Here is a 26,602-nt window from a genome sequence, read left to right as displayed (position 1 = left end):
GTGAAATGTTTTGATCTAGATATTTTTTGAGTACAGCATATGTGTCTGTCTTTCCAGCATACTCAGTCTAAAAGAAAAGAGAAAAAAGAGTGGGGAGGAGGGAAGAGTTGTCCCTTTGGCAATTTCGCTATGAAACGAAACACCTTTTTTTTTTAAGATTTGAGAGAATTTTTTTCATTTGAAATTTATTTTGCTTTGGTTACACATGTTAAAAAGAATTGCAGAAATCAAAACAAGCGATTCAGATCAGCTATAAATTAAGTTTGACTTCTTGTTGTTGCATTTACATTTCGTATATATGCAAACAGGTTTGGGTTTTTTTTCTGGCTTCTGGCAAACTGAAGACGCTCTTAGTTGCATCTAACGACAAAACAGGAGTGTAGAAAGGGCCACAGTAAAACTACTTGGAAGATGTAGACAGAATAATTTCTGCAGTGTTGAAAAGGAGGAATAAGAACTTGAACTGATGTTAAAGAAAACAGAGCACAGAATACATCACTGAAGAATATAGCTGTGTCTATTTGCCAAGGGAATGCCTCAAGAAAATGGTGTAATAGTAAGAAAACATAGGTGATGATTCTGTCCTCGCTTACAGTAGTTTCATAATGGTGTCATGTACTTGGGTCTGAGTCACTAGTCTCACTGATTTCATGTGGATTCCCCCCCCCGCCACACCCCAGCTCAGGATTTACTCTTGAGACAAATCTCAGTCCCTGTTTATGTAGGTTCTTCTGCTAGTAGCAGATACTCTGGCTGTTCTGAACCAGGAATTCGCCTTTTAGAGTGTCATCAAGAGGCAGATGCTCAGCTGGTGTAAAACCTGGACATCGATTTCAGTGCAGTCTAGATGATGTATGCTCTGAAAATGTGGCCCAAGGTCAGTAACAATATTGACAGAAAGAGTACCCATTCAAAGTAAATATTAAAGATAAGTTAGCATTGCAGGCACAGTAATATTTAACACAAAGTGTTGACTTTTTTTTTCTTTTTTTTTTTTTAGTAGAGCATAAACCTTATCCATTCATCCAGACCTACTATATGTTCAGGTATGTAATCATTATTGCAACTGATATTCAGTGAAAGGTTTTCATAGCAACAAGATAGCGTATGTTGATCTATTTATGGATTGTGTTGTGCGGTTAATTTATTTGATTCTTTCACAGCTTAAGTTGTAGCATGTGAAAAAAAAAAAAAGAAATGGTTTAAAATTTGTATAACATATACCAGAAGCAGTGAGTGCGAGTCATTTGTTTGCTACATTGATAATAGTATCCACCTAACTACCAGGACAGAGTCAGGATTACTAATGACATTTTGATGGAATATTGCTCCCAGTCTAAGCAAGAATAAATATTCTGCTGTAAAATGAAGCAGAAATTCTCTAAGTGCTTATAAGCTTTATTGCTTCTCGCAACTATAAGTAAAGGACAAACCTTTGTTGCTCTTTTATGCTACTTTATATATGCCATAGCTGCATATTACAGCTGTAATTTATAATTCTCAATGTCGTTTTGAATTAATGATGTAAGAGTGCAAGTGTAAATCAGTGATATGCCTTGCGGTACTTTATAAAACTAATTATACACCCTTTATCAAACATATCCTAAAGAATAATTTTGTGTTTTTTAGGATGATTTGGATTTATCAGACTTTTTATTTCATTTTCTTACTTGCTTCCGTTTACAGTGGTAAGTGAACATATAATTCCTAAGATAGGCACACAGAGTAACGCAACTCTTCTAGAAGGGGAGATGATTCGTAACTGCAGTCTGGTCCTGAGAGAGCTGTCTCGATTCTGCTGGGTTGTGCTCAGTTAAGTTTGGGTAACTCACATAACCCTATTGCCTGACATGGAACTTTCTAATGGGGCTTTCCTGACATTGTCCTACCACCCCCCCATGCTGTCACCTCGCCCAGCACGCACAGGACCATGCTATGGGCAGTTTTCTCTACTGGACTGAGGCTGCATCCAGCTCGTAACTGAAATCAGTGTGACGTTCCGTGTCCTACGCTCAACAGCAAGGTTAGCCGCTTTAGCAGCAGCTTAGGAAGGGAGCCCTTTGCCATTGATAGGGTTCCAGGAGGTGAAGTGGCACCCCGGGCTTCTCAGCTGGCTTTGCTCTAACCTGGTTCCCCCCAGCACAAATTAGAGGTCTCTGAAGTTTGCAGCGATGTGTGCTGGCTGCCGGAGGCTGGGCCCGGCAGTGCTGAGGGGAGCTGCCTGCCTCTGCCCAGCCGCAGAGGAGCCTCAGCCCTTTCCCCAGCCGCTGCGCTCGGGGTAGGAGGCAGGACTGACAGCCACGGTGCAGCAGCCTCGCGGGGGGACGGCAGCTGAGCTTCAGAGCCACCATCCTCTTTTATTTATTTTTTTTTTTAAAATAAACAAACCCCACCGACCTGCAGTCTTATTCACACATTGCCTTTGCATGAAATTACTGATTTATAAAGTATCTGCGTAACGCCTACGTACCATCGTGCTCGAAAGGCTATTGCAATAAGCGCGAATAACTCCAGAACCAATTGTTTTATCGCAAATTATTTTTTAGAATTCTCTTATATGCTGGAAAATTAGCGATGGTGTACGTTTTTCAATGTCAGTCTGTGTTAATGATTTACCTCGTTCAGTTAGCAAAAGTCAAACTACAAAAGTTGCATTGCATTTCTCTGAAGTTCCCTGTGCTGATAAATTGTAACTAAGACCTAACACGGGTTTATGTTCAGTGATGTATTAACTGTTTTCCTGGAGGACAATTAGGTAACTCAGCTTTTTAGCAAAATCTGTTTGATAAAAGTAGTGTTATTTAAGGAAATGTTTTACATGGATTGAAATCTCAGCAAAACTAAAATCTTGGAACATTTCTGAACCCTGGGAAACATTTTTATTAAATTAAAGTATTCCGAACTGGCATAGCTTTACATGGTGCATAGTTTTATGGCTTAAATCAATTTTCTTTCTGTGTTAATTTACTCGAGAAGAAGGTAAATAAGATCCAAAACGTCTGATACAGCAAATAATTGCAGTATTCTTTTCTTTTGACTTTAGAATTCACTTTAGAGTCTTCTAAGTAATAGAAAATGCTTTTCTGTTAATGACAAAGTTGGGCGAAGGAACTCTACTGAGAATAATAAATACCAATTTTTAGAGAAGGATCTTGAAAGTATATATACCAGAAAATTTGGATGCTTATAAAGTACAAATTTTGGATTAACAAGAAATTAACATTTAAAAGATTAATTCCTTACTTTTTCTTTTTTGGGGGTAAATTATATATATTACCCATGTGCAGGAAACATAGAACTACCTAAGTATAGTTTATAATCACATTAACAAATCAAATTCTCTTGTAATATTTTAAAACTGTAAAATCCAATAAGATAGTTCCATTTGTTTTCATTTTAAATAGCTTTTGATACAGTACGATAGCTCTATAGTAACAGATTAAGCAGCTAGATAAAAAGTTTTCAGTTGGGTTTCCCCCCATTCTGTAAAAATACAGTATTTTCTCTTTACCTTTTAGCTAAGAAAAAGCCCTTTTGTAGAGACATGAATAAAAATTGGCGTATTTGCCCATTTGCCACCCCTTTGGAGGGCAAAATACAGGAAGAGAGTGGGCTCCTCCGCAAAGCCAGCCCTCTTGTGTGTTTTTACACGGAGATCTTCCAAATGCCTTCGTTTTGAAAGATGGGAACAGGTTGCTGCTTAGGGATCTTCATTGCACGGCTCTGCAGCGTGAGTGGGTTTCATTACAGAGTTCGGTGCGGGACTGATGATGAATTCCTGCAGGTGCGAGACGGTAGTTGAGCTCATTTTTATTTTGGACGGTTCCTGAGACACTACTCCTGTAACAGCATTTTCTTCATTGTAAAGCATGTCAGAGGGGTTCAAGGTGGAGTGTGAGGGAGCAGAAGGTTTATAAAATGCTGGGAGCCATTGAAGCGTTGCACAGTGGCACTGCCTGTGACGCCAGCCTCAGAGCATCCCTAAGCAAAATCGGACTGTCTTCACATACAACTTTCTAACTCTTTGGTCTCTGCCCTTCCTTCTCCTGGTTTTCCTCTTAATGGTGCTCCGTACTGGCCTCTCTCAGAAGATGCTTCTGCCACTCCTGAGATCTGCCACGAGAAGGTCCCTTCCCTCTCTGCCGTGCAGATCTGCCTTGTGGCCCATCCTGCTGCTCGGGCTTCTGCCTCGGCCCTGCTCCAGCATCGAGTACGAGGCAGGGGACAGGGGCAGACACCCCAGAGAGTTTTATTTCTGCTGGAGAGCAAAGACAAGACTCTCAGAGGAACTGTGCTACTCACCCCCCTCACCCTATTCTCCTGCCAAAGGACTGTCTTAAAAACAAGGTCAATGACAAAGTGGCTTCACCCTCTCCTGGTGAACGGTGCGTGCTCCCATCTCTAATAATTTACGCATTTTGTTATTCTGTATCAGAATGTGTGACTCAGATCTATGAAAATACATACTTCCAAGGAGGAGACCTCGCTACGGTTTTTACCCCGAGTGCCAATTACTGCCAAGTAGTGTGTACTTACCATCCTACCTGTCTGCTCTTCACCTACTTGCCAGCGGCATGGACTAAAGATCCTGCAAAAAGGTAAAATGTTCATGTTCGTGTGGCTTTTGCTGGTCTGCTGTGGTAATTTTAGGAAGTCGGTAACGTTTTGACAGAACACAGGCACACGGGGAAAGCTACAGGGTTGCCATGGAAAACAACGTCATGTATCCTTAAAAGTGGTGATCTAAAAGAGTATTTGCTTAAATTCAAAGGATTAAATTTGGCAATGCCCAATCTTTCACACTCGCATACCAGCCCTTTCAAGGAAACAGAACTGACTGTGTGCTCCCTCCTCTGTGCCACGTATTTATTGTTGAGGGACAATGTGAGCAATTTCACATCTCCAATGGTCCCCTCTACTGTCCCCCACCCTCTCGCTTTAGCATATTTTTCTCACAATTAAGAACTTCAGTAGCCTGAGAGGATGAGGTTGTCCTCCCTCTCTATGCCCAGTGCCTTTCTGTCCTCCAAACCCTGGGCTCCGCTTTTCACTTTAATGAGACCTCTTGGAGCTCCCACACGCACGGGGTCATCATCTCATCTGTCACCAGTGCCAACAAAGCAGATGCAGCTCTACCCTATCTTTCTCCGAATTGCACTTGTTTTCTAAATTTTAACGTTGAGGGATATTGGACAGCCTGCATTTCACCTGAGAAACAATTATAAAAGTCTGTGTTGTACTGCAAAAGCTGTGAATTGCTGCATTTTAAAACACAGGTTTTCCTGCTACTTAAAAGACAGCGATACAGAAATGCTGCCGAAAGTGGATATGGAAGGAGCTATCTCTGGACATTCCTTAAAACAGTGTAATATCCAAATTAGTGGTAAGATACAGTTATTCACAGGTATGCGCTTTATGCTCTGTATCATGTAGCAGATGTTAGAAAATTAGCATGTCAAACCCAGGAATAGAATCAGGGAAGCAGCCAAGCAGGGATTTGTATGTTCTTTGCCAGACCTCTTTCAAACACAGCTTACAAAATCTTCCACTGGTTTCACCCTTCAGCCCCAACTGTCCACCACCGAGGCTCCCCAGACGAGGGAACAGGGAAATTGCCCTCCTGCAGTCACTGCTGCATTTGCTAGAGGCATGTGGGAGCACATACTTTAACCGGTAGCTCCAGTTCTAAAGGTGAATTTACTACTACAATTCCGCTCCAGCAAGCTGCTCATACGGCACGTGTGACCCTGCTTTATAACTTTGTAGAGCAGATGCCCAGCAAAGCAGAAGTGCATAGTCACAAAGTGATGTTGCTACCTTCGTGATTCTGTGTAATAATTTATTAGCAGCTCCATCTTTCAGTGTATGTATGCTATGCACGGAGTCCTAGTGTCAGCACGTCATACCTGCAAGTTATCAGCAGGCATACTTAAAGCCTATTAAATGTGTTGTTTTAAGTATGTTTTAAACTTGTACCATCATAATGATGTCATTAAGAGGAGATCAGCTTTAAGCATAGCATGGTACTGCAGAAAAACAGAATAAGGAAGAATATATTTAATCACTTGCTGATTTTGAGGCCAAACAGTGTCTTATGGATGTCAGGCTAATTCTTTAGTTTTATTGGTATAGCACCTCAATATGCCAGGGCTAAATGGGTCTTACTTCATGCAAGTTCTCCATTGCAGCTATTGACAAATCAGTTGTGCTTGCTTTTGCTTGCCACTTGGCTTTCAGAGCAGTCAGGACTTTTAAAAGGCGTTTCCTGCCAACATCCTGTCGCATTTATATTTCTAAGTAGCTTTGGCCCAGCAAAATAGATGTCAGGGGGATGTTGTTCTTTATGCTATATAGACTAATTGATATCACTGGAGTTACTCTAGAATCAGACTAATGTCACTAAAATGAAAATCTACCCATATATGTTTAAAAACCCCACCAAAGGTTGGCTGACTCCTGTTCTGTGAAGAGACCCCACTGACCATGAGGCAAAACCTGCACCCTGCATGGGGGAAAGCTATTTCAAACCCCACGGTCCCAATTCTCCCTCTGTGGAGTGTAAATTAAATCTTCTGACTCAAATGGGAGATGTCTGTTGCTTATGAGGACAGAATTTGCCTTTTAAACTGCTCTATGAATTTGGAAATGGGAAAGTCTGTTTTAGTATTAACCCTGAGTTCCTGCTTTGATTAATGTCATCATGGTCTCAGCCATAGCAGTTAGAGCTCCTCTCTCACGTAGGCAGAGGCACTGTCAAAGTCTGCCCGTTTTTTCCTCTGCCGTGAGGTACTATACTGTACCTACACTTCTGATTTTGTTACTAGAAGTCTACGTGAAGTAATGTAACTGAAGTGAGCATGGGATGTGGCACCTGGATTATGAGGGCTGTGTCATACGAACTGCTATCTTTTGGGCAGTTTGAGGTGCGGGGTGGGGAAAAGAATAGAAGCATGTTTTCAGAACTTGGTCTCTCTTTTTTCACAGCTTGCAGCCCAGATGTCCACATAGGACTGGATATGGAAGGGAATATTTATGATGTTGCTATGGCTGACAGCTATCAACAGTGTCAAAAAAGATGTACCAATGACAACCGTTGTCATTTTTTTACATATGCCTCAGAAACATTTCACAATGCAAGCTTTCGGTAAATACAGGTTTGATCCCCTTCCTTGGACAGCGCTGTGCTTTAGTAGAGTAAATCTCAGAGCAGTCTAAGGTGCGAGAATTTATTCAAGGAAATAATTTTTCCTTGACTTGTCATCCTTGCAATCTTTATTCAAACTTACAGATAGGAAAATATCTGTGGTAAATTAGCTTTCATTTGTCCATCAGTGTGAAAGACAAACTTGATTATCATAGCACTGAAAAAAACTAAAATCCTCTGGAGATATTGAAATGCAAATTATATAGGTAGGTGTGCAGCATTATTGCTCTGTTAAATCTTGCTCTGCTTATTGCTCTGATATTAGCATCATCAAAGCAGCCAGAGAAATTCTTTCATTTTTATCAGGCCTATTTTTGAGCTGTTAATCTGCTCTATTTTACAAGTTAAACATTGTTCAGCTAGCTCTGTTCCTCATTTGAAGATTGTTCTAGAGATTGGAGATTGCTCTGGCCCATGGCCGGAACATGCACCATGGTAGGAATTAATTATGGGGCCAGGAGGATGGTGTAGACCAAGGAAGATGGCCTGTTGTCTTACCACTTTCTTTATTCTTTGTCACTCAGTAAAAAATGCCTCTTGAAACACACAAGTGTAGGAACTCCAGCCAGCATAAAGGTGCTTGATGAGGTTGTGTCTGGATTCTCTTTAAAGCCATGCCAGCTTTCTGAAATGGGTAACTATTTAAAATCTCTGATTCAGTTTAGTTTTAAGGGTTATGGATGACGAGGTGCAGTCTATCTCTGACATGTATAAATGTTTCATTATGTAAAATAATTCTAAGATAAACTTATTCTTGCAAATATAGCTAGTACTATCAGGCACAAAGGAGGTTCAGATCTTTTTAATTTTTCCATTTTATAATTTGTCTTACAAAAACAGTTGCCTTCTTTGAAGTTCCAAAAAATTTTTTCATAAGATTAGCTTGATGAAATTGCATGTTATCTTTGTACTGTGGATACAAAAATGAAAGATAAAATCCCATCAAAGTCAAAGATCAGGAGGAATATAAAGCTTTCTAAATTCTGTTTGTATACCATATATGCACTTAGAAATTTTTAATGAAGACCTGCAGCTTTCTAATAAAACTGGCTAATATGAAGGCATGTATTCTGTGTTTTGCGGGTGATTTGTGAAGAAAGCAGTGCCTGTGCTTGTTCCTGCAATCATTACTCAGGCAAAACTCTCGAGTGCAAGATCAAACTGTGTGTGTTACACCTTGTTATTCTCGACTGAAACAACGTGCACTTTTTTAATTTTTTTTTTCTCTTTTTAAAAATCTACCTCCACCTTGTCTTACTGTATGGTATTTTCCCTTCTTAATGGTCATGATGTTCTTCTGCTTCAATATAGCCTTATTTTTGCTCACAGATAATCTAGTTTTCCCATAGAAATCACATTTGGTAGAGACTCTGAATCTTTTTTTCTATATCAATACATTTTCTTCAGACTCTGCTAGTCCTACTGTAGGAATAATCTTTGGAAACTATTGAAAAAGTAGTTTTGTTCAGATCTTAACAATGAAGACACTTAAAGAAAAATGAAGTGTGAAGAATAAAAAAAGGAAAAAAAAGTTTTGTAAAGAGAAGAAAACAATTTGGCTATTCCCTCACTATGTGTATGAGAGAGAACGGAGGGAAGATTTTCTTTTTCCAAACTCTTGCATCAAGATATACTAGAAAGATACGTATTCACGGTTAGAAGAAAAATCACAGTACTCAGGAGGGTCCTGCTCACAGACTTTGTGAAGAATGGGGGGACTGTAGCATATGCACAAACAATATGATCTTATGTTAAAAAAAAATCAAAAGCCATTTGAGACTTTATCAAAGACATTTATGGTTTATGACAGTGATGACATGGCAGTAATGATCCATCACCAATTAAATCAGAATTTCTGAAAGCATGTGAAGGTCAATCTTGTTCCTACCTGTCTTTCCTTGCTCTCTGTGTCTTGTGAGAAAGGCAAGAGGAGAGAAAGAGAAGGAATAATTCATGGTATCATAGAAGCCTTGACAGCACTATTGGATCAAGAGGTCATCTAAGGAGGTCATCTGTCCTCATCCAAGACAGATCAGCTATACCTGTCCAGACAGAGATTTGTCAAATGTAGTCATAAAATCTCACTACCACCATGTGCCTTGTTGTGTTGTAAATATCTGAAATGGGTTTATTTGAACATTTATTCGAGTTTTTTTCTGACTGTATTTAGGCTGACTAGTCCTACATTGTATATGTTCCAGTGTCATCGTTTTAAAAAGAGATGCTTCCCCTTTCAAAGCTTTTGGAATCACAGCAACCCTCTGTGAACACCAAAAGCTAAATTGTACCAAGAAACTTTGAGACTGCTTCAGTCAGATTCTAAGACCACTGAAATCATGAATATTATGGGATTTCTCTGTCTCCTGTTCTACCATGCCCTCTTCCCTCTGCTCAGTATTGCTAATGTTGTTGACTATCTAACTGCATTTTGTTTTCATTAGGAAGAGAGGAAAAAGAAAAGGTAGTTCTTTAGCCTTTCTTGTGTCCTTTGCCATTAGCTTTCCTTCTCCCCTAAGCAGAACCTGAGCTCCTTTCTTAATGCTAATTGAATGGTACTGTATATTTTTCTTTCAAGAGTTTGTTCCTTCCTATTTGGCCTTTCATTTTGTGCCTTTGCCTTTCTGATTTTGTCCTTATGCACACATGCTATTACACATCCATAGCAATTTGTCTGTATTCTGCCCTTTGCAAAGTCTTGAGGTCACAGAATATTGAACAAATGATCACTGAACATAATCATTGAGGTCATGGGTTAGCTTCCCTAAACTTCCAGATCCACATACGTGCTTTAAATATAATTTTCTTTAGAAACTATCCTTCTCCTGAACTCTATTTCCCCTTAACATGGGATCTTACCTACTAATTGTCAGAGTTAATTCACCCTTATTTTCTAGTCTCCAGCTTTTTTTTTCCCTGTTCTTATTGTGTAATTACTGTCCAGTATTGTTGTCCTTTCATGCTTACGTTTTTTGAAAGCCTCATCAAATTATCAGGAGTCACGTTAAGTTCTACCTCTCCCTTTTACTGTTTTTCCATTTCTGTAGTAAGATGTTCCCAGTATGTTTCTATAACTCATTGGGTGGTGTTGACTTGGCTGCTGTACTTTCTCAACAGCTGAAGTTCTCTGCTGCCACCAAGTCCTGTGTTTTGGATCATTTCACTGTTTTTACTGTCTTTGCAGCTTGATAGTTTCAAGAAACATCCTCCATGCTGATGCTTCCTTTTTCCTCTTTTTAGTGTTGCACTGGGATTTTAACTAGGACTTCAAGTGTATCTTTGGAGAAAGCAACTCATTCTTCTCTTTCTAAACATGCCAGTACTTCTGTAACTTCTATATCCATAGTCTGGTTGTGTGAATTATCCTGCCAAGCCTCTGTTATGTTATGATCGTCATGTCAGAGGGCAGACTGTACATTACTCCTGCTTATTCTGCCTACTTCATAAATAGCATTTTATAAAGTGTTAAGATGATCATCCCATTATTTTTCTTCTAGGCTTCCCATGATCCTCTTAGATATAATCATTACCTTAATTATTTTAGGCTTTGCCTAGATTACCATGATTTATTCCTAACCGTGGATTTGTACACTGACGTCCACTGTTCCTAATTTAAAGCCTTCCCTATTAGATCAGCAAATCTGTATTCTAACATGTCATTTCTCTTCTTCTCTGTATGAACCTTATCCCTGCTCAGCAGTCCTCTCCATGAGTTTACACACTCACAGACCTTCTTGAGAAATAGTTTTTGGTTAAAATGTGGTGTTATCTTTTCAGCTTATCAGTCACAAAGGAAGGAAAATGTGACTAAGGATAGAAATGAATAATCTGTAAACCTTAATATTCTGATGACATAATAAAATCTTTGGAATTTTGATATTTTGTTCTTGTTTTATACAGATTGTCAAATGGACATTTTTGAAGATCAAGAATTTTCAGGAATGAATATTACAAGTTTTTTCACTCCCGATACCTCTGTTTGCCAAACTATTTGTACATATTTTCCAAAGTGCTTGTTCTTTACATTCTTTACCAGGGAATGGCAAATAGAATCCCAAAGGTGAATATGACAACTAACTTTAATTCTCTAAGTAGACTTTTTTTTAAAAAAAGGACACAGTCTTTTTTTAACCACTATTTTCTTTTACTTACGGAATTTTTTGTTAAAAGGTTATTTTCAATAAAGCACAGCTTTTAATGTTTTGTATTCATAAATTTATAATTTCCTGTGGGCATTTCATCTGTTCTCCAGTGTGATCAGGGGTCTTGTATTGCAGCTGCTTATCTGGTGTTGATCTGAAATGTTATACATGTCAAAGAGACAGTGAGCCTCCAGATTGCTTTAATGACTTAAAGCTGAAATTTATGAAATTATCAAAAGAGTCATCTGGTTTCCTAGCAGCATTAAGTTATTTACTTGAAAAGATTTTTGATAAAGTTAACAGGTTTAAAAATGTTTCTATTGAGCTTCTTTCTTTTATACTTAGTAGTGAGAATAGTTAAAAAATCTACATTCCACACAAAACAGAAGAATAAAGTTTCAAAGGAATTTCGGGGAGAAGCCAAGCTGAGATGGCGTATATCATCTACAGTCGCCTCTTCTATGTATGCATAAATACTGTACAGCCTTTAGTAGTACAGTCATATGCCATTTCACAAAACGACAAAAGCCCCCCCAATGTAGTGTGAACTAGTGAACTTAGTGAACGCATTTGCATATGAAATACTTTTACAGACAGAGACTTGGGAGAAAAAACACATTTAAGAAAGAGCCTTCCTTTACCAGTACCTAACCAATCAATTTTAGGATGTGAGAACAGATTTAGTTATTGTAAAAAAATTTTCATTTTAGAAATCTTTGCCTTCTGAAGACATCAACAAGTGGGATACCAGAGGCACTTATATCACGAGAAAATGCTGTATCAGGCTTTGGTCTCCTAAATTGCCGAAGATCCTTTCCTGGTAAACAATAAATTACAATAAATATACTAATTTTGAATTAATCGAATTCATATACTTTCTGATGCTTGGAATGCACTCATTCTTACAGCCTGCAATTCTCGCACTTACATGCATATGAATTTTTTGGGAGACGAACTCAATATCACTTACACTAAAGGACACAGAACCTGTCAGCAGGTTTGCACAGACACGATCCGCTGCCAATTTTTTACCTACTTCCCCCTCCAAGATTCATGCAATGAGGAAAGGTGAGATATATGTTTTTAAAATGTTCAAAGGTTGCTGAAATAATCATTCTGCGAACTTGGTGAGGGGGTAATGTATGTGTTCTGCATAAAAAAAGTACAAACTGAATCTCTGCATTAATTCATTGGCAGAAAGTGTGAGTGTCACCTACGAATGTCCTCGAATGGATCTCCAGTGGAAATAGTACATGGGCCGGGAAGGATCTCTGGATACTCACTAAGATTATGTAAAAAAAAAGCCAGTACTGGTAAGTAAAACTTCTTTCATGTAAAAGAGACAGTGCTTAACTGATTTCAGTACAGGAAGCCAAAACCTCCTTTTTTTTTTTTTTTTTTTTTGTTAATTGGTTGCATTGACCCGATGGGACGCCTCGTGAAGTTAAAGGGTGTTCTGAAAAAGTGAAGTTGACCAGGTCTGCACATTGTGAACACCAACAGTAGCACTGTGGACTTGGTTTTAATAGACTTTATGATCATAAATCATAAAGCGATTAGAACGTATCATGTATCCCCTTCTTTGCAATAGATTGGTCCCTATTCAGGGATCAGCACTAGTCTCACCTTCATCTTTCATTGCTGAGTGCCAATTATCTTTAAGCACCATTTTAAATTATTTCTATAGTGTGTATGCAGCATTCTTCAAGAACTATTAGGATCGTTGGAGGGACAGACTCTTCCCCTGGCGAATGGCCGTGGCAAGTCAGCTTGCACGTGAAGTTGTCTCGTCAGAGACACTTCTGCGGGGGCTCCATCATCAGCAACCGCTGGATTCTTACAGCTGCTCACTGCGTCATGAGGTGAGGCCTAAATGTAAATGTACGAATAAACCCCAAAATTTCATCCAGCGTGTGAGATAAGTTGAGATCTACCTTTCAGAGAAATAAAAATGAGGAGGAGAATAAAATAAACGGTTTTAGTGTAACCAAAAGGTGAACTTCTAAGGTAGACTATTCATATCCTTAACGCAACTGGAACTCCATACTTTGTCCCTTTGTAACATGGTATTGTACTACTGATGGTAAAATATTTTAATGCATCTAGAAGATGAAATTCTAAAGCAGACACCAGATGCCTACAGAAACTTAGACGTTCTCATGTGATACAAGCTTTTTCTTACTGTAATACCGTATCATCTATCAAGGAAAATCTAGGTTATTCCATTTCAGAATGGCATAACTAGCTAGGTTATTCCATTTCATAAACTTCAAATGAGTTATCTCTGAGATTTCTTCGTGGCACTTAAGAAATGGTACTAATCTGATAGCTTCAGCAGCAGGGTGCTCAGCAAGTTAACTTATTTGACCAGGACACAAAGTGAATTTCTGTGGAGGTCCTATTAGGCTGCTTTGGGTACCTGAGCTACCTATCTCTGCATTACATGAAACATCCAGATCCCAATTGTCCTGGTTTTCCTTTAACAGTTTTTTTTTTTCCCAAATTCTATCAATCAGTCAATTAACACTCTATTTTTAATGCAGATTTCAGCTGTAAGAACAAAATTTAAAGCAGCCAATACCTAAGACACTGCTAATTTGCACTGACGCATATAGTCTGTATTGTTAATCAAATTACCATCAGATTTGGGTCATGAAATTACTTGTGTTGTGAAGAGCTGATTTAATTGTCATGCAGATGATTCACTTCCTTTGTTAGATTGTCATCACCTGTAAAGCAGGTTATCCTGTCAGTTACAGAGTGAAACGTGTAAGGCTATAATGGAGTCTGATGGGAGAAAAGGGACAGGTAACAGATAAAATGCTTCAAAGAAGAGCGTGTTGACCCAGCAACATGGTCCAAAATCAGGCATTTTTACTCATGCAGTGTAGTATGTTACCCATTATTGTTTTCGTGTGGAATAGTATTGCGAATATTTTGCCTCCACAGGCAAACTTATAAAAGAGGTTAAACTCTCTAAAAAACCCTATATAAAACGTATCATTCTCTACCTGCTATCCAGTGTAGCAGTTACCAGTATTATAAAAGGCAAAGGGAGAAGATATGCTTGCAAAAGAAAAATAAAAAAAATAGACTTTGTTAATTAGAAATTATTAAGCCTAACTGATATTTATGAATCAATATATAAAATCTTCAAAATTTTTTGAAAGTTTATTCGAGTCAAGTTTTGCATCTTCTTCATTGCATGTACCGAAACTTCTAGGTTGCCTTAATGGCAGAATATCACAATGAAAAATCCCTTAAATTTACTCAAAGTAAAGTTGAAATCATAAAGATTAACTGGAACTTTTCATATAGGTCTATGACATTACACTTTCTCATCTGTATTTACACAGCCAGTGTCATTTTCCTAACAAATAAGTGTCAGAATAGATTCTACTTGAATTTATACTCCCAATCCTATTTTCATTACTAGAAAAGCTGTTGTGTTGGAATGAATGGAAAGAATCTCATTTACTACTTCAGGGCTTGCATTAGGCCCTTGAAAATTAAAAAAAAAATAAAAAGGAGAAGAGATAAAGAGAAAATAAAAGAAGGCAGAAGGGGAAGGAGGATGAAGAATGGTCAGGACATTGAGAGTCTGAACATAAAGGAGAGAGAAAACTGATGTGGGGATGAAAATGTGAATAGGGAGAGGAACAGAAAGAAGTGGAGGGAATGGACAAAACAAACTTTTTTTTAGTTTTGAGAGTGTGAAAATAAAAAATTGGAAAGAATGACCTCAGTGCTATTCACTGTACACTCAGGAGTAATGGAAGATGTTGGCATCTGCACACAAACTCGAAATCAGTGCACATCTTTTGCCACAGACTGACTGTTTGTCTTTTTCCCTCAGTCTTGAGAATCCCAACATTTGGCGTGTTTATGCTGGTATTTTAAAACAATCAGAAATAAATGAGGATACGCCCTTCTTCAAAGTGGAAGAGATTATTGTTCACCCTCAGTATAAATACGCACAGACTGGATATGACATTGCTTTAATGAAACTTGATAAGCCTATGAATTTTACTGGTATGTAGTGTATTTCAGAGAAATTCTGAAAATGTGCAGGATGACACAGGGCTGGCATTGGTATGGCAGTGCATGACACCTGGGCTGGCTTCCTTTTATATGCAGTTACTGGGGTTTGAGGAGAATCTCATTCTGTTGGCTTGGAAAAGAAAATGGGTGGCTTTTATTTATGTGACTGGAATGATATATAGTGTAAGGGACAAAGCATAACATCGAGGCTATCATCAGGGGTCTTGTAGGTGCCCACAAAACCTTAATGTTGCAGTTGTCTTTGCTGGTCAAACTAATATTTTTAACCAAATTTTAGATCTTCAACTACCTATTTGCCTGCCATCAAAAGAAGATGCTAACATACTTTATACCGACTGCTGGGTAATTGGATGGGGTTACAGAAAAGAAAAAGGTACAGATAAATATTTAAACAGTGAGTTCTTGTATTTGCAAAATTCATGTGGTTAAAAAAAACCAACCCCCCCCTTTTTTTTTTAAAAGAAAACCCTCTTATTTTTTAAAAGAAAATTCTACTATGTTCTTGGCTACCATTATTGCTATCTGGCCAGCACTGTAATATAATTCTTAATTAGAATCTACTTCTATTAAGACATCATAAAACATATATGAAATATGTATGAAATTATCATTAAATAACTCTGTGCTCTGACACAAAAATTAGATTTTATAAATGGTTTGATTCAATAATTTGAAATAGGTAAGAATGCAACCTTAAATTTATACTGTACAGCCCTCAAATACTTTTCCTTAGATTCTAGCTTAATCTACTGGCAAACCCCAGTACATATCTGGAATGCGCACTCCTTTTTGCGCTCCCAGCTGAAAAAAGCCAACAGACTTATTACTGAACTGTGAGGTTTTGAATTACAGTCTGCACGTAACCCATGCTTTTTTTTTTTTTTACGTGATTGTATTCATATAACTTTAGAAATCGGAGATTGCAGTATGTTGCTTTTATGATTCTGAAGGTTGATTATAAACAATGCCAATGACTTCTGTGTTTTGATAGTAGATGGGATTTGAACTCCTCTGATTTTATATGGAGGTAGGCCAAATAGCTGTTAATTATCAAAGTCTGTTTTCACATGTATTTATTTATTTATATTTTTATATGTGTAATATTTATGTGTGTGTGTGTATATACACACACCTATTTAAACAGTGTCCTTTCCTTTATACACCTTCTTATTTGAAGGTTAGAGTTCAATGTGAAATCTAACAAATTTAGGCAGATATTGTATAGGCTAATTTCTTATGTTAATTTCTATAGAAAAGGCTGCTCTCAAATACTCTTATTTACTCTATGTGCAAAGTTCTGCATGCTGTAAACTACTAGGGCATGGAGCGCCACAGATTTGGCAGCTGGGATATTCCAAACCTATTGTAACACACTACTAAGAAATAATTGTTAATAACACAAAGCAGTGCTCTTAATGGGAGGCCAGGTTCCAAGGGCCAATGTCCTGAAAGCCGTACTCATACGAGGATTCATTGCAAATCACAAGGCGGTTTTGAAGCTTACCCAGTCATAAGAGATAAAATGACATTATAAAAACATTCAAATTAGCAGACAATTCACATTGTTTACTAACACACAAAAAGGAGAATCAGCGTCATGAACATCTAACACCACTCTAAAAGCAGTGGCCTCCAACTGTGTAATATCACTGTATGGGGATTCCTAGAGTTTAATTTTAACTTTCATTTTGCTAGAAGCAAACATTTCTCTGTTCATACCGCCTATTACATAGGTCGTGTAGAAGATATTCTTCAGAAGGCTACTGTTCCCCTCATGTCAAAAGAGGAATGCCAGGCAAGGTACCGGAAGCACAGAATAGGTGACAAAGTGATCTGTGCTGGCTATGATCAAGGTGGAAAGGATGCTTGTAAGGTAATGAAAAACAGTAGTGTATAGTCATATATTCCAACCATTTGCTCAAATATGTAATTGAATACTGTAATTATTTTTTAATTGCCATTAGAAAAATATGGTTCTCAATAGACCTGTTGATTAACTTGTCACTTTTGCGTGTCAAAAGCCCTGAAAATCAAGGTATATGCAAAACATTTCTTATGTGACGTGGAAATCTTTAGCGATGGATTCCATGGATAAGAAACTCTGTGTATATATCTATCTCATCCATTTAGGGGATAAACCAGTATTCTTTCAGAGTATCAGAAATCCAAAGAGAGCAAGTATAGTACCTCAAAGCATTTGTCCAATAAAAGCAGATTTCCTATGAGTTGTTTTTATTTCTTGACATGAAATACAGTACCTGAAATCTTATTTTAAAGCATCCACTGTGTACAAACCAGAAGGGAGGATGCTAGCAATGTTATTAAAATGCATGGGGAATGGAAGGCTAAAGACAGCCTGAGCAGGCTGGTCTGTTCATTATTAGAATTGACAATGGCACAGCAGCGTGAGTTCAGTGAGCCAAATTCTCTGCTTGAGTGTAAACTCATGCGCTTCCATTAATTTAAATATTCTGAGTTAATTTATGCAGGAAGAAAATAGTCTGATTAGTAAGATTAAATTCTCTACCAAATACAGTGTTTTCACTTTAAGCATTTAACAGGTAACATTTTTATGTTAAAATGGTACTGTTACTATGATCAGTATTGAGTAACTAGGAATAAAAATACTTGGAGCTGGGAAGTAATTTTTCCTCTATGCCAGTTAAGCTTTCTTTACCTGATACAGTGTACCAGAATATGAAGATGCTGTTTTATAAAAACTACACACTTGCTATTGTCTCAACAACTCATAACAGCTACACTAAAGAACCTGATGTTCAGAAAAATCAGTTAGGAATAGGAAAAGAAAACAAAGAGGTGTTTTATCCTGAGGGGGACAGAGTCACTCAAACAAGATAAGCCACGTAGAGAACTGAGGTTTGCGTACTAAACCCAAGGTCATAAGAGAAAACATTGGCAAATTTACTGTTTTTCTCACTTGCACATGTAGTCTTCATTGGGTTTGAAATTAGTGTCTGTAGATAAATTAAAAAAAAAAAAAAGCCAGTAGTTTTGAACCTTCATGGGAAGTGGAAATTATTTGCAGTGAGTGGAAAGTATATAGAAGTCAATTTACTAGAAAAACAGAAAACCTGCTTCAGTACTCTCTTAATTAGCCTTAAACGAAAGTGATTGAAATCTAGGCAGTTACGCTGGTGTTAAGACTGAATGACGCTGATTTTAATCAAGGCTTTCTTTGAGAGAGAAGTGCTGACCAGAGCTCTTCCTTGCATGCTCTTTTCCTCCTGTGTCACAGGGAGATTCAGGAGGGCCGCTGTGCTGCAAGCACGAGGAGGTGTGGTATCTGGTGGGCATCACCAGCTGGGGCGAAGGCTGCGCTCGCCCCAGGCAGCCGGGTGTCTACACCAAAGTTGCGGAGTATTCAGACTGGATTCTAGAAAAAACTACGTAGCGTGAGAGTTACCTACTGGCTCGAAGCCGTGTCGTGGAATAATAACCCTAGGAGCAATGTGATGGAGCGTATTAGTGTTTTTTAAATGGTGTTTCTTGTTAGCCTGGAATGTAAAAGACTTGATTAAAAAAGAAGAAAAGCAGGAATGAATGAACTTTGCCATTAGTAAATAAGAAGCAGTAATAAAAATAAACTCTGTGGTCACTGATTTGGCAGAAAAGAAGAATATGTCTGAATTATTGATTTCTTCTGTCCTTGCTAGCATAAAATGGGAGCGGATGAGGTTGCAGGGCATGTATGGGACCTGGGAGCTGGGAACTGCTCCTGACTTCTGAGGTTTGGACACAGCAATAGAGATATCCCTCTCTTGTCCAAATTTGGTTGCAATGGGCCAACCAGTTACAAACTTACTAAGGGGCTTGGGGAAGGGAAGCTGAGGCAGGGTGAAGCCTATACAGTTGTATAAAGCTTGTTTTCTTAGGGAATTAGCCAACAAAGTGGCAGTACTAACCGAGAAAACAAAACCAGAGGCCTTGGCAAGCTCTTCAGTAACAATTTTGCAAGTATGGTAACAGCACTGTCTTTCACTTACATTATTCTAATTTCTGTGGAAAGTTTTGTGATAAGAACAATTATGTGGGTCTACTTCCCTTGAAGCAGAATATCCAGAAAGTCGATAAAAGACTCATCCCCTTTAGAGACATAATATGTCATTGGTCTCTAGCACAATATATTTTTATTTTCCAGATCCCTAGCTCTTCTTGATTAAAGAAACAGCTGTCTCCTTTTCCTTTTTCTCCTTTTTTCCTTTTATGCTTCCTCCTTATTTTGTGTCAGGTAGCAAATACGTTTTGTGGCCAAATTAACACTAGTGTGAGAAACAGCAGTCAAAAATTTATTACTTTCCCATAGTAAGAGGCAGCATTTCACACTGAACTAGAAAGGAAGGCAGAGGACTTAGCATTGTCTTTGCCAGACTTCATGAGCTTGTTTCCTAATCATCTACACTACCTTAATTGCTGAAAATAGGTTCTAGAGCACTGCTCATAATTGCCACACATCCACACTGCATATGTTGTGGAGGTAAACAGCAGGAGTGATGTTACAAGTAAATCACAGAATCACAGAATCATATAGGTTGGAAAAGACCTTTAAGATCATCGAGTCCAACCATAAACCTAACACTGCCAAAAACCACCACTACACCATGTCCCTAAGCACCTCATCCAAACGTCCTTTAAATACCTCCAGGGATGGCGACTCAACCACTTCCCTGGGCAGTCTGTTCCAATGCTTGATAACCCTCTCGGTGAAGAAAAATTTCCTAATATCCAGTCTAAACCTCCCCTGGCGCAACTTGAGGCCATTTCCTCTTGTCCTATCACTTGTTACCTGGGAGAAGAGACTGACCCCCACCTCTCTACAACCTCCTTTCAGGTAGTTGTAGAGAGCGATGAGGTCTCCCCTCAGCCTCCTTTTCTCTAGGCTAAACAGTCCCAGCTCCCTCAGCCGCTCCTCATAAGACTTCTGCTCCAGACCCTTCACCAGCTTCGTTGCCCTTCTCTGTACGCGCTCCAGTACCTCAATATCCCTCTTGTAGTGGGGGGCCCAAAACTGAACACAGTATTCGAGGTGCGGCCTCACCAGTGCCGAGTACAGGGGCACGATCACTTCCCTAGTCCTGCTGGCCACGCTATTTTTGATACAGGCCAGGATGCCATTGGCCTTCTTGGCCGCCTGGGCACACTGCTGGCTCATATTCAGGCGGCTGTCAACCAACACCCCCAGGTCCTTCTCTGCCAGGCAGCTTTCCAGCCACTCTTCCCCAAGCCTGTAGCGTTGCATGGGGTTGCTGTGGCCCAAGTGCAGGACCTTGCACTTGGCCTTGTTAAACCTCATACAATTCACCCCAGCCCATCGATCCAGCCTGTCCAGGTCCCTCTGCAGAGCCTGCCTACCCTCCAGCAGATCAACACTCCCACACAACTTGGTGTCGTCTGCAAACTTACTGAGAGTGCACTCGATCCCTTCGTCCAGATCATTGATAAAGATGTTAAACAGAACTGGCCCCAACACCGAGCCCTGGGGAACACCGCTTGTGACCGCTTGTGAGGTTGTTAAAATTAGAAATTAAACATGTCAAATTTATGGGAGAAAACAATCAAGCTGCTGAAAATGACTTCTGCGTTTAATTTTTTGATGCTTTATTTGCAAATAACACTGAGGAAAAATGCAAATCCACAACTACAAGCTTACAAAAAGCTGTATCTGTGCCTAAGCATCCAAAGAGCCCCTGGGGTCAGAGTGCTTCTCCGCATGTGCAGTGCTAAGCTGACTGCGGTCAACACACCTGAAATTCCAGAGCTGTATTCAAAGGCTGGGGGTTTGGTTTTGTTTGTTTTTAAAGAATCAAAATTCAAAGCAGGGATGAAAACAGTCCAAATGTAACAGGAGGAGAGAGGAATGGTGCTGCTGCAGGCCCAGCGTGGGAAAGAAGGGCACTGCCTTCCCTCCGCCCCGCAGGGGGCTGCCGGGGACGGGGGCTTGCATCGCTGGTGGTGCCCGGTGCTGAAGGTCTCCCGCTTTGGGGATGCCCACGCAGGCTGTAGATGGGCAGAGAGCCAACAGGCAAAGTCTGGCATGTGGCGAGGGGACTGCATCAAGGGGGAGAGGGAAGGCATATCACCGTGCTGGGACTTTTTGCCAACACTGCAGAAGCAGAATAGGAGATAAAGGTGGGAGCTGATGTCCTTTTCATGCTCTGTTTAATCCACAACTGGTTTAAAATATCAGCAAACCTCAGACATGCTGTCAAAAACCTAGAGACTTAAATAAGGGACTGAGAAAGAGTAGGAAAAAATAGGAAACACAGCAAACAAAGAAAGATTCCTGGCATTCAAATGTGGTTCTGTCCTCATGGGGAAGGAATGAAGACAGCTGGAAAAGAGCTGCTGAAGAAACAGGAATTGCTTCAGTATGAAAGCAGAGATGAAACTCTCTGAAGAAGAATCATCAGGAGACCATCCGAAATACCCATCTGCCAATACTCGAGCTGTGTATTTGCTAAAGAGCACATGCAATGTCAAACTGATAACCTTTAATGCTTTCTCATAATAATGCTGTCATCAGCTTCTTTTTCAAATGCACACAAAATGCATGTGTGGTTCTTTTTTTTTCCTTTTTTTTTGGTGTTGTTTTGTTTTGTTTTGTTTTCTGCTACAACTTTCTAGGTTGTGGGTACCGGAGCAATGAAGAGGAATGGCAGCTCAGCAGTGCTCTGTAGACCTCTGGAGCTCCATGTTTTGTTTCTCAGAGGTATACCTGGGGACAGTAATATGCCAAAGGAAACTTAGCTGTTCCTCTGGAAAGGATAAGAGATCTCAGTGACTGCATACATCCTTCATGAGCAGCTGTTGACCAGATAAAATATCTTATTCCAATATATTTTCACCTAGAGCAGATATTCTTCAGTGAAGTTTTGCATTAGTTGTCTGTTCATTCATAAGAAATTCCTGATAGATAAAAGTGAGTAACAGGAATAGATATTATGTGGAGAATGCAGGAGTTCCTGGTAGCTATACGAAGCCCTTATGACTTCATTTAAGAAGAGGTACGTGAGGGAACATCTGACCTTTCTGTGGATTTATACACCAGTATAATATGTAATTTGTTGAGACCTTTAGACTCATAGAAATAACCACATTGGTGTTATTAAGTGTTATGTTGCTTAGGCTTTCTGATATCAATAGGTAGCTTGCAGTAAATGAGAGGCAGTTTATGACCTTTATTTATTCTCCCTTCTCCACTACCTCCCTGGGGAAAAATAATTTTTAAAAACCAACAAGCACAAAACCTATCTCAATCTCATTAAAGGAAAGCCTGGCCTTGTACTTTAAATCTGCCTCTGTTTATGTTGGTACAGAACATAAACATCGGTGTTTTAGTTGTTATTTTGATTAATGGCAAGTGTCTCTGGCGGTGTCTTATATTCAGCTCTTTAGTTACACTGAAAATCAATAGAGCTCATAATCTTACTTGCACTAGATAGGCAGAAATCTTGCAAGGGGCAAGCACCACCATTGATGTATTGAATGGCTGCATTAATCTGTCCTGACTTTTTGTACAAATAAGGTCCCTGATCCCAGAAATTTACAGCCTTGTTCAGGCACAGATGAAACACTTTATATGTGCCGTGATAGTCCGGAAAGCAATTAGATCATCATAAAGTAAGGCATACTGTGGTGCTGCTCAAGTGGACTCTTTAACTTGTAATAGCCTTCTCTGTAGTCATTTTAATAGAACTGTAAACCAAACAAAAGCAGCTTCCCATTAAACTGGTGATGCAGTGTGTTTCCTACCACTGCTGATGCTTTGCCTAATGTCTGAGGCTAAAGTATGTCCTCCTGAAAGTGACCTGAGCTGGGAGCAAGAAGACATGAAGCCTCTCATTTCTTCTGCCTGGGAGAATTAAAAATTCTTATAGTGAAGTTGTACAGAGATTACCAAGTACGTCCATTTCCTCTGCTTCCCCAGCAGAGGGGAAGGGAATAATTTGGTATAAGCTTTTTGTATAAGTTTTGTTTGTTCTGTGAAAAATTATTATTTTGCTGGGATGAAAAATGCATCTCATATGCTGAAAAATAAGGAACTGGATGGAATGAAAATAATTCATGGGGGTGGTCTTCATAGTAGAAGAACTCACTCAGTTAAATTAAAATGTGGATTCTTATTCTCTGCCTATTTTCCAGTATATATGGAGGATTCTTTGGGAAATTATTGCTAGCTCTTTTTGTTTATGAAATATCTGCATTATAATATATTAAAGATGCATTTCCACTTCAAATAGAGGGCAACGTTAATTTGCCTCTTTGACCAATAATAGCAGATATGAAGTATTACCTATTTATAGCCAAGTATTTCCTGGAATAGTAAATTAATTGTTTTTCCTATGGTCTTTGTGTTGAAAATCATGTTATAGATACGTATAGATGTATTAGAGTTATTTGGAGTTATGAGTTATTAGAGTTATGAATCGAGTTATTAGAGTTATTAGTTATGAGGTATGAATTATTAGAGTTATTAGAGTTATGTGGAGTATTGTATGTTACAAGAAATTTTTTCATGAGAGTTATGCAGTGGAGATGTAAAACAGTTGTTCTGCATCTTCTTAATGTTTCTTAAGTTTCATAGGATCTTAGAGAAGAGATCTGGAGAAGGTCTTTAGAGAGTAACTAGTGCCCTATCCTGCCCTCATGCACAATCAAAGACCCCTATATTGTTCATGACTAGAGTTTCTCTAGCCTCTAATAACAGAGGTTCTACGGTCACCTTGTACAAGCTATTCCAGTGCTCGACGATCTTTACCACTACAAAATTTTTCCTTGCCACAGACTTAAATAATCTTTCCTGTAGTTTAATTCTAGTACTTGCTACCTGCCTTAGAAATGGAAAATGGGGAGGGGGGAGGTTGGGTTTTTGTTGTTGGGTTTTTTTTTTTTCATTTTCTGTAGTCACCCTTCATTCTGTAGTCACCCTTCATACATTTGATACTCTTTTCATATCAATATGTGATGTTAGCCAATGTTGAGTCAGTTCCTACATTTTTGTTAGCTGGTTTGTTTGTAAAGACCAGATTAAAAGGAGCTGATAAGAACTAAAGCTGAAGTGAAGTTATTGAGAGAAGAGTTGGAACAAACAAAAACAAGAATCAGTGCAAGATGAAGACAGACCAGTCCAAATGGTAAGTACTCATCTAGGCACCTGGAACTGAAAACATGATGGAGTACCTAGACATTCCTTCCAGGTCCACACAACTGTACTCCAGGACCTGAAGATTAATGAGGTATGGTGCAGAAATGGGCTAATTAACTCTTTGTGTGCTAGGAAGTTGTAAAGTCGGCTGAAGTGCAGTGCTGCCCTAACACAACTGTGCTGCACGCAGACCTGAGCTTATTGCCACACACCTATCTGCTATGATGTGCTGCTCTGCATGTGTGTAGCGGCCCAAAATTGTATCCATACTTCCACACCTTTCTCCACTGATCTTACCATGTGGTAGATTTTGTCTCCCAGTTATCTATTCACTCATTTTTGCCCCCAAAGGTCATGTACAGTGATGTGAAGAATGGTCTGATTTTAATTATCATAGGAGATCTGCAGAAATCACTATTCTGGGGTGTTAATGGGTGATGTGGCCTCCATGAGGTTTATTGCATTGCATGTCCCTAGTACAGCATCACTTTTTCAATCATTCCTGTTGGCTGAGCGCTGCTTATGGAAAGGTGCTTCTTATGGAAACACCATGTATAGCAGTCCTGAAGCTTTTGTGTTTCTGCGCTGTGATTCCCTTGTCCTGTGCGTGGTTCACCATTTAAGAACTTTAAGCATGAGTATTTTAGTTTTGAACTTGTGCCCAACACATTGAGGAGGGAACAAGACATACTCAACAGATGACCCAATGTGACTGGGGGAGAATGGAGGAGCAGTGACATCCCATGGGGGACAGGGGGAAGGTGTAGAAGGGGAAAGGCAAAGCTATGTCAGCTTTAGAGTTGCTTCTCTCTTCTGGGCTTCCTGGGATTTGGCTGTTTTGGCAGATGACTTGAAGCCATAAACTTGTGGGTGATCACTGAATGCAGCTATTTTTCTGAACTCTTTTGTTGGAAGAACTGTAGTGAACAGTTAATAAACAGTTAATAAAATATTTACATGGTTCATATTGGATGAGTCCACATAATTCAAAACTTTGGACTTCAAAGAGTCCAAAACTTTAAGATGGGCAGAATGGGCTGGTGGGAGCACTGAAATAACTATAAACATGAAAAAGAAACGGAATAAAGAGGTTTTATATTTCTTTCCAGGAAAGGTATTCTGCTCATCTACAGAAAAGTTTGTATGGCTCTCAGTAAGCCTCCGATGCCTTTAACATTCACTGCATGTTGGGCTAAAATTTCAGGGAAAAAAAGAAGTATTTTCATATATTCTAAAATAACTTTCAGTGGTTTTGTCACTAGGTGGCACTTTTGCTCTAATTTATCTTGTGTTTAATAGCTACGGTGAGAAAAGGAACTTGTTCTTGTATAGCTTTGATAAGAGTAAGTATGATTAGTAAATCTCAGAATGATCTTTTCATTCCTATAGCTGATAAATAATAGTAAATAATTAAACTAGCATCTTCGTTTGTAGAACTCGGAGAGTTCAAAGACAGTGGATATGTTTAGCACCACTTTTCTGCGTGGCGCAGGGACATTAAGAGATGGTAGGACATGAAGGCTGACAAAATCAAGCTAAGCAAGTGCTATTTGCCCACAGCTCCCTGCTTATGGAACCCTATGGTATTTCACATTTTAATCAATATGCATTGAAACTGTTGAAAGCCCCTGCCAAGGCCCCGAGCACATCCGGTCACTCTGGGGGGCTCGGCTCAACGCCAGCTTGGGCACGGTGCGGTTGTCTGGCCCTGAATCGGGGAGCTCAGCCTGGGGAGCTATATGTGAGCCTGGCCGTCACACACTACTGCACGTTTTAATCTTAAAGCAAATTTAGGCTGTACTTTAATAATATGTGACCAGTTCTTACCACCAAAAATATGACTAGCTGTTAAGAATTTCTCCGTCAGATTTTCTTGTCTAGAAAAATCTGTAGTGAGATTGTCTGAAATGGATAAATTGCTCAGGATTGGGCAGAGACGAAAATCTGAATTGTTAGTCTCCAGCATTTGCTCTGGACACAACCAAAGGGGACCATGCAGAATGATCTCCCAGGTAGTACAGGTTCTCATGAAGC

General features: G+C 39.2%; 1 protein-coding gene across 6 annotated transcripts; it reads left to right on the top strand.

Moving 5' to 3' along the window:
• The first annotated feature begins 1,630 nt into the window (after positions 1–1,630).
• LOC142408648 (coagulation factor XI-like) lies at positions 1,631–18,951 on the top strand. 6 transcript variants are annotated; one of them, XM_075499222.1, is made up of 14 exons: positions 1,631–1,688; positions 4,436–4,598; positions 5,277–5,383; positions 6,985–7,144; positions 7,729–7,838; positions 11,102–11,261; positions 12,054–12,163; positions 12,252–12,411; positions 12,541–12,650; positions 13,031–13,205; positions 15,200–15,375; positions 15,683–15,778; positions 17,139–17,278; positions 18,662–18,951. In XM_075499222.1, exons 1-14 carry the CDS (start codon positions 1,631–1,633, stop codon positions 18,815–18,817), a joined length of 1,881 nt encoding a protein of 626 aa, XP_075355337.1. In that variant the 3' UTR covers positions 18,818–18,951. The 6 variants fall into 6 exon arrangements, with proteins under 6 accessions (XP_075355337.1, XP_075355336.1, XP_075355339.1 ...); XM_075499221.1 differs by having other exon boundaries at positions 12,541–12,656; XM_075499224.1 differs by lacking the exons at positions 7,729–7,838; positions 11,102–11,261 and adding an exon at positions 12,794–12,812 and having other exon boundaries at positions 12,294–12,411; positions 13,053–13,205.
• The last annotated feature ends 7,651 nt before the right edge of the window (positions 18,952–26,602 follow it).

This window comes from Mycteria americana, chromosome 4 (genome assembly GCF_035582795.1).
Source record: "Mycteria americana isolate JAX WOST 10 ecotype Jacksonville Zoo and Gardens chromosome 4, USCA_MyAme_1.0, whole genome shotgun sequence".
NCBI lineage: Eukaryota > Metazoa > Chordata > Aves > Ciconiiformes > Ciconiidae > Mycteria > Mycteria americana.
Note: the sequence above shows the minus strand (reverse complement) of the source record. Positions and strands in the feature narration are given on the sequence as shown.